The sequence below is a fragment of the Xyrauchen texanus genome, unplaced genomic scaffold (assembly GCF_025860055.1).
Source record: "Xyrauchen texanus isolate HMW12.3.18 unplaced genomic scaffold, RBS_HiC_50CHRs HiC_scaffold_424, whole genome shotgun sequence".
Classification (NCBI taxonomy): domain Eukaryota; kingdom Metazoa; phylum Chordata; class Actinopteri; order Cypriniformes; family Catostomidae; genus Xyrauchen; species Xyrauchen texanus.
In genome coordinates, this window is record NW_026266392.1 from 14,129 (window position 1) to 22,500 (window position 8,372).

General features: G+C 38.4%; 1 protein-coding gene and 2 long non-coding RNA genes across 3 annotated transcripts in view; all 3 read right to left on the reverse strand.

The window, feature by feature from the left end:
* Positions 1 to 354: 354 nt before the first annotated feature.
* Positions 355 to 6,004, reverse strand: LOC127642151 (uncharacterized). The gene is made up of 9 exons (XM_052124851.1): positions 5,667 to 6,004; positions 5,334 to 5,451; positions 5,168 to 5,258; positions 4,943 to 5,060; positions 3,982 to 4,098; positions 3,190 to 3,381; positions 2,816 to 2,968; positions 1,542 to 1,715; positions 355 to 1,330 (listed from the first exon to the last, which is right to left on the reverse strand). Exons 3-9 carry the CDS (start codon positions 5,171 to 5,173, stop codon positions 1,251 to 1,253), a joined length of 840 nt encoding a protein of 279 aa, XP_051980811.1. The 5' UTR covers positions 5,174 to 5,258; positions 5,334 to 5,451; positions 5,667 to 6,004; the 3' UTR covers positions 355 to 1,250.
* Positions 6,005 to 6,217: 213 nt separating this feature from the next.
* Positions 6,218 to 8,002, reverse strand: LOC127642149 (uncharacterized). Its single transcript, XR_007970303.1, has 6 exons — positions 7,906 to 8,002; positions 7,417 to 7,585; positions 7,223 to 7,321; positions 6,614 to 6,846; positions 6,348 to 6,526; positions 6,218 to 6,260 (listed from the first exon to the last, which is right to left on the reverse strand). It is a non-coding gene; the product is annotated as an uncharacterized LOC127642149 (long non-coding RNA).
* Positions 8,003 to 8,005: 3 nt separating this feature from the next.
* The window catches only part of LOC127642150 (uncharacterized), a 1,158-nt gene continuing 791 nt past the window's right edge, over positions 8,006 to 8,372 (reverse strand). The window contains exons 3-4 of the long non-coding RNA XR_007970304.1: positions 8,250 to 8,342; positions 8,006 to 8,114 (exon numbers count right to left, since the gene is read on the reverse strand). This is a non-coding gene — a long non-coding RNA (uncharacterized LOC127642150). The remainder of the gene's footprint in view (positions 8,115 to 8,249; positions 8,343 to 8,372) is intronic.

The window sequence follows — 8,372 nt, forward strand, 5'->3', positions numbered from 1 at the left end:
GGGGAAAAGGGTATGCTTTTTGATAAACGGTGTTGTGTTTTTGAAATTTGAGTTCAAATCCATAGTTATAGTGTTTCAGCATTAGAGAAAAACTGTAACATTATACACCTAACAGATACACATTATTATGATAGATCTTGTTTAATTACAAACAAGGTTGATTGTTTGAAAATAAGTAAAAAGCCATGCATTAAAGTTATTAATTAATAATGCAGTTTGATGTTAAACAGAGTTTAAACTGTTAAAAAGTGTATCTATAAACAAGATTACACAGTGTGATGTTTTTTATCAACTATAAAAATATAAAATATTGTTTTTCAATAAAGTATGAAAGTAAAAACAAAATATTCATCTTTGGAAATACTTTATTTCTTGTCTTTCACAACAATACCAGTGAAAATACACCAAATGCATATTTGTCAAACAAGCCATAAGGCTGTATTTAAAAACATTGGACTGTGAGGTTAAGTTCACTTGCAAAAAGCTCCAGCAGAACAAAGAATTAAGTCATCTGTCAACTGTAATAATATACAATATAAAGTATAATCGTAATATAAAAAACGGTGTATTTTTCTGTTACATACTATAATGCATCTTTGCAGTAATATAAAGTTACATAACAGTTATATACACTCAATCAAGTAGTGATCCATAGGCAGCCTCCTCTGGGGAAAAACAAAATGTCATAGACTGACACAGACACTGCTGCTGCACCACAGAATAAGTGAATATTGAGAAATGCAATCAAGAATGAGTTTTTACATTAAGGCCTAAATGTTATGATAGAGGAATTGTCATGAGGTCACCAAAGTCATCATGTGCTTACAAGATTTCATGGCAATCTGCCCAATTAGACAATATTCAATTTTACATTCTGGTCTAATGATTTTGCTACAGGGAATGTCATAAGGTCAACATGACATGATTCATTGCTCAGCAAATTACAGACATTGGTTCATAACATTTGTTGTATGCAAGTCAAAAGTTTGGCCTAACCTTGCATGGTGCAAAAGGAAAGGTCACAGGGTCACCACAATTCTCTCTTAAAAGAGTATTCACTACCCTAATATCATATGAGCCCAGTAACTACATCTGGTAATATCATACATGCAAAGTTGACAATTTTGAATAAGATCGGTGCACCTATACTGAGAGGTTTGTGCATTTTCAACGAACTGTGCAATGTGCTTACTAAATTGCTTGGAAAATCTAAAGACACAGTTTGAATTTTCAACAAGATTTTGATGTGGTTAATCAATCAGCATACTAATAATACACAGATATAGGGCAAGTCCATTTCCTTCAACATAGTCCTTCGTGTAGCTTCCATCTGGGGAAATACAGAAAAACCAAAAAGCAAGAATTAGGATAAGAGGGTGAATTTCAGCTGTTTTAGAATAAGTAAGGTGTGTAAAGCATTAATAAAATACACAAATAAATTATTAAGAATAACAGTAACAGGGGTTATTCCAAAAACAAACAAACAAACATACATAATAATAAATAAATTATCTAAATTGTGTTTTCCTCTTCATCCTCACTGGTGTCTGGACTACTGAGGCCACTTTGATCTTCCTCTTCTACATGTAGAAGGACAGAGGCCTCAGGACCTAAGGCAGTCTTGTACTGTTGGAGGACCACTTGGAACCTTTCTGACACCTCTGACAGTCTTCTTCTTAAGAGACAGCAAAGTCCCTCATTTCCCTGGTCTACGTCTCAAAATACAAACGAGATTACATTAAAGACAAACTATATTAAAGGTTGTATTAGCGATTTCAGGCCCAAACATAAATGATCACATTCATCTAATCTTTCCTAACGATCCGCTAGCTGCCCGCCCCATAAGCAACCACTCAAAACCAAAATAAATAGTGTTCCAACCAATCACCGACAGGGGTGGGTGTTGTGAGGTTTTCGCGTGCAGCCGTCATAGGCAGCCGTGCACGAGCGCAAAACCTCACAAAACCCGCTGTGATTGGTTGGAACACTATTTATTTTGGTTTTGAGTGGTTGTAAGCGCAATTGTTTTGTGTGCAGATCTCAGAGCCTAGGCTGCCTACAGAGACGCAGTATTTTTGACGGCTTGCTTATGGGGCGGGCAGCTAGCGGATCGTTAGGAAAGATTAGATGAATGTGATCATTTATGTTTGGGCCTGAAATCACTGATACTACCTTTAAGATTGTTTCATAAGGCCAAATAACTTAAATGGAGTAAAAAGATATCAACAATTCAAATCTAAATAGCAGGATGATTGGCATTTTTATGTGTATCGCTGACATGGGACACAGGCTAGCTTCTGTATAAAACAACTTAAGGCAAGATTGTTCACTGAGGTTACTTTATGGAGGGAGGCCCAAAGCAGCATATATATGTCTGATAGCTGTTTTAAGTTAACAGTTTTCTTCTTCACTACAGTTGTGCTGAAGTAACACATTTTGTTACTTGCTGACCAGCAAGGTTTTCTATGTTGACTGGAGGAGATAATAATAAGATTAATCTTGATGTTATGCTAACCCCATGTAACACATCAGGAAACAAATTCCAATGTTCAAATTCTTTTGTTCATTTCTGCTTTCCAGTAACAAACATAGTAGAACAAATCTGCACATCTTTCAAGCAAATGTGAATCTTTATAGCCTTACTGACTTGTTACCATAGCTACAGTAACAACTTTAATCCCCATTTTATGTATATCTCAAAGGACCACGGCAAAGAGAGCCATAACCATTCTACTCCATCCAAGTTCTGTGACTGATGTGTTTTTTGTGTGTTTTTTTTAACACATTAGATGGACAGGGTTTTAATTAAACTTACCCTCCTCAGCCAACTTGTTCTTGAGAACCATTGCCAGGCTCTGCAACCATGTGCAGTGTTGTGCCATCTCCAACACCAAAACTCTTGTTTCCTCATGCAGTCGCCTTGTTAACATCACTTGGTCGTGCACTCGTTTCTTGATTGACATGTTTGCTAAGAATCAATAACAGTTATATGTATACATGAGACAATCTTGCATAATCACTACAAACATTGACTTTTTATCAAATTGATACATAAGGAAACTGAAAATACACCATTAAACTAAATTAATATTACAACACTCAATATGTAACATGCATGCCTTAGTTCAGTGTACTCTATAAAGCAGAACTGTAAATAAATTCCTGTGAAGCATCTAAAAACAGACATACCACTGCCATGAACCTCCCACGGCCATATTTGAGACACAGTACTCTCTCCAGTTAGGGAATGCTCCACCACAGCTACATCAATGGTTGTTGCCGATTCTAGTACAAGATCATTGTATTTCTGTATCTCCTGAAGAAGGAGTTTTTGTCTTCTGCCAGCTTCCTTCGAAGGCGATGGCTGAAACTTGCTGCTGTCTAGAAAGACATGAAGTACAGAGGCAGAGGTTTTTGACAGAACTCTTCAACGAGAAAAAAATTATAGCACCAAAAAATTGAAAAGCAAAGCTGCAGTTATTGAAGTATGTGAAAATCATAATGTAGACTGACATGGGAAACAAATTGTTCAGTGTGTAACATTTTGGGGGAATCTATTTGCAGGAATAACTAACACACACACTTTTCATGATTGCCTGAAAATAATAATTGTGCATTAATTAATTTAGAATGGGCAGTTTTGTATCTAAATACGTTCCCCTTCCACGGAGGCCGCTATGTTGCACCTCCACGTTCCTACAGTAGCCACACTACGGACAAACAAACACTGGGTTTAGATAGTACCTCTCACATTTTCTCGTCGGCTACCGTAGCTTGGAAAGATAGAGGTGAGGGAAGCTGGTTGCAATCGTCAAACCTCACTGATAGATACCACTAAATCCTACAGACTGGTCATTTAAAGAACAGAATTCAATGATTGAGCTGAACTGTGCTACTACATTATTTGCTAATTCCATGTTGGTGGAGTAGGATGCATACAGTAGCCTGAATTTATCAACCTATTATATTATATAGTTATACCATTCTGACGGTAGAGGGTTCGCTTCCGGTGCCTCACACTAAGGTAGAGCCCCTCAATTGATTGCTGCATTCCTCTGTGTGTTGTGCCTTGACTGGCACGAGATGTATCAGGTGTCTCTGTAGCAGATATAGTGAAAGCAAATTTACTGTTAAAACAACACAGAACCGTTTCTCTGTTTGAATTTTATGTAAAACCTTTTAATCCAACTTATTTAAACTTTGTATGTGCACTTCCTGCAGGGAACTGGAATATACTAATAAACCTGACATAAATGTGGCATCACATTAGATTGTAACGAATCCCGCCTCTTCGGCTCAACCCATTCCCTCGAGTTCCCACACTCGTTCAGTTTCCCGAGCTTTCACGCTCGCTCGCATTCTCCCCTCGGGCACTCATGCCCGCTCCCTATCGCCAGAGTATTAGACACTTCCGCACTCGCCTCTCTCAGCCCCTCATTGCACACACCTGCCACAGTCCTAATCACCTGTCATTCGTTTCACCTGCACCGCTGCTTTGTTTTACTATATCTACCACTACACATTAATTTCTCATTTGTTGGTTATCGTATAGTTTACCCCTGCACTTTGCCAGCGACTAGTGATCCCCTAGTTTTTCCCTGTCTTTTCTACTTGTTAGATTACCTCGTCTATACATTTGATTACCCGGCTTGACCCCTTGCTTCCCTTGACCACTCTATTTGTAGATTTGCCCTTCTGTATCATCCTGATTACCCGGCTCTCGACCCTACGCTTTCCTCGACCATTCTCCCTCTGGATTTTCCTTAATGTACCTTTGCCTGCTCTTATACAAATAAAAGCAGTTTTGATTTACATTGTGACTGTCTCATCTTGTGTGTGTGAGTGCGGGTTACATAGATGATGATCCGCCTACTATTTTTTGCTGCTCTTTAATATCAAACTTTAGATTGTAGAAAGGGATGTTTGTTTTTCTTTTGCTTACCACCAGCTGCCCATTCCTTTACATCAGATAGCCACTGTGACACCACTTCATCTGTGCAATCTAGCTCTGTTTTTAGGTCAGCTAGCCTTGCAGTCTCATCATGGAGTCTCTGAAAAGTCTGATGAACAGTGTTATACAATAATCAGGATTAAAACTTTGTATGATTAACAACAGGCCAAGCAAACACAACAAAAGGACACACAAAACAATTAATATGAGACTTACCTTCATATATCTTGTGGAAAGTGCCTGATGTAAAGAGAGATTTTTTTCTCATTCCACCCTATTGCATGCAATGTAAGCATGTCCACCCGTGCTGTTGAAAGCAAATAATGAGGTTATGATGATCAATCTAAAAAAAGTATACACGAATATTGCAAACTCGGATCACCTGCTTTGGACATATATTTGGTTGTCAGGGCACAACGTGAGAGGTAACTGTTCACTTGCTCCACCTCCTCACCAGCGGTTGTCCCTGCTCCTTCCTGGTTCCTGCCACTCCAATTAATCTGTTGGTAAAGGGTGGAAGAAATTCAATTTAATTTTATTTATATAGCCCAATATCACAAACCACAATTTGCATCAAAGGTCATTACATTCCATGCAAGAAATGGTTATGCAAAAAAAGACAAGATAATATAGTGTAGCTTAACTTATATTTCATATTATTAATGTGCTTGTAAATATTACAAATGTACATATGATGCCAAAATATTATACACACCTCACACTTAGTAGCATGGGCTCGAGCATGCATCACACTTAGAAAGGGTTTCATAGTGGTCAGTTCCTGAAGAGCAGGAAGGACACTAGCAACTTTCTCCAGGTATGGCCAGTATTTGCATGCCACGTCCATTGCAAAGAATTGTGCCTTGGCTGGCATGAGCTCCCTTTGAAGGTACAGAGGGTAGGCAAATATCTCCCCCTGTACATATTAAGGGCTTTCAAAAGGAACCCATGGCGACACACAGCAACCTCCATCCCCTCTTCATCCAATTTTGAAGCCCTCCTTGAAGTTTCCCTCGCTGCTGTCCAATGGGAGTCCCCACATGTGCCTCTTCCCTGTGTCTATGACACACAAAACAAACATGACAAATCAAATAAAAGCAATGGTGTCATTCAATATATGGCATTTATTCTCTCAATTTGATTTTAAAGTTGGTAGGCAGAAGTAGTTGAAGTGGGGGTTATGTTTATTATTGTAACAACTATTTTGTCAACTTGCATTTTTCACTGCTTTCTGTATGGTGTCTACAAATCTAGACACCGCACTGTCTTCAGCCACAAAGAGCCCCTCAAAAAGCCAGGATCATCAGAGCTGAGGAAGAAAGAAAAATAGAAAATCCATTCATGAAATATATGAAGTAAGAAAATAAATCAATAAAAAGACTGGAAGAAAGATCACCTTCCGTTTCGGCGAAAGCGATATAGCTTTCTGTTTCCATCTGCTGAAACAGCCAACATTTCCGGCGTGCAGGCTGGGCAGGTGAAAGGAGCACTACAGCAGAGCTGGTCTTCCTCAAATGATGCATATGAAAGCTCTAAGAAACTGCGCTGCAGTGCATCGCCGTTGATAGGTCCAGACTGGAAAATATATAGAATGAAATTGTATTTTGATATTGTCTGCTTATGGATTTTTTTTTATAAAATGGTAATAACATTTACACTTACTCTTCCTCCACACTTAGTGCGATGTTCCAGCAGCTTTGCAAAGGCTTGTCTGGAGAATCCCGGAGATATGATCTTGAGTTCCTGAAGGGAGCTCAGGAGGTCCAGTGTATAAAGTGTGGAATTGGTTACGGAGGCTGGCCAATATCCACTTCTTAGGAGGTCCTTCATGTCAGGGGTCCACTGCTGCTGGCAGGTTTGACATTCATACATTGGCTGATGCAAGTCAAAACGCCCTTGGAACAAAATTTTTTTTAAAAATATAATACACACTTACCACATACTTAATTTTACAACACTTAGTTCATTATGCACATTGTGAATGGTTTAGAGACATTGCACAAGTTCCTATAATCCCACATTTATATCTTCTAATTCACTAAATTCCACACTGCTGTGTTGATTGGACATCATGCTGGAAAGATGCTAATAATTTTTTTTATTTGTGGAGGACAAAAAAAACCCCATCTGTCTTTGTTTCAGTTAATAACAATACCATGTGCTATTCCATATGTTCTGACACTTCTGCAATTGTAAGCACAATGCCACAGCACACTAGTGTGAAAAACATCAAATTATATATATATATATATATATATTTTTTTTTTTTACCATTGATGGTAATTAAAATCACTGGTTTTCCTGGTAACATAGTGAAATTTGTGCCTCCACAGGAGCAGTCTGGCACCTTCACAGTTGGCAAAATGCAAGCTGGCAAAAATAAGGAAAACCAATAATTTAGATGATCTGTAACTGTCTACAGACACACATTGAAAAGCAAAATTAAAGCTTTCTTGAGAACGTACCTTGCTCATGGGTGCAATATCCATCTTCCCCTTTAATGATGCATGTGGTTGGAGGAATGGCTTCAAAAAACCACGAATCACGCATTCCCTGTTGTGGAGTGGCTGTTTTTTGTGATGCAATACATCACAGTCCCCACAGAACCACTCCTCAGGAAGACACTCTCTGCACCTAGGGAGAAAAGAAAACAATATTATAATATAATATAATACATTCTTTCAGGTGAATAACTCATATAAAGTACTGTACACTCTTTAAGCTATTTCACTTTTATGAGGTTTGATTTAATTGTAAAGGATTGCATAGTGGCTCAGTGTTTAGCACTGTCACCTCACAGCAAGAAGGTCCTAGATTTACTTCTCATTAATGTGTTTTTCATCTGGGTATCCAAGTCTTCTCCCATCCCAAAAGACATGTATCTTCGCCTATAAAGCAGGGCACTCAGCAAACCTACTCTGGGTAATTGAAGTTTGGTATTAATGAAAACCAACCTAATAACAGCAGGCTCGTTGCAAAGCCAACACAGGGGATGACCAACAGCCTCTTTTGAAATAAGGCATTTTAGGTGGTATGGTCTTGCTTCTTTCCAGCTCTGAGGCTTTCTGCTGCCGAAAAGACCATGATGATGCAGAGCTACTTTGAGGCTGAGCAGCAGAAGGACATGACGCCAAAATATCAGAGAGCCTCTCCATATTTTTTTCTGTAAAGAAAATCCAAAAATAAAGCGGTAAGGGATCATTCACTATAGATAAGGAACAATTAAAAGTCAACTGATCAGTATCAGAATGAACACTTTTTTATACTGTACATTCATAAATTCATCACTGTGAATTACCAAATTCCTCTTGAGGATTTAGTTTTGTTGAGGTTGCAGTAAGTGGAACCTCCACACTTGATGACAGGGAGCACTCAACCGTGGGGTATGTGGCTGTAAAACAAAACATAGAAGAATAAGAAC

Coding starts and splice junctions, on each gene's coding strand:
- LOC127642151 (XM_052124851.1), bottom strand. Junction 1,716..2,815: donor GAACAAGTTGGCTGAGGAGG/GTAAGTTTAATT, acceptor TTGTATTTTGAG/ACGTAGACCAGGGAAATGAG. Junction 1,331..1,541: donor CCTCAGTAGTCCAGACACCA/GTGAGGATGAAG, acceptor GTATTTCCCCAG/ATGGAAGCTACACGAAGGAC.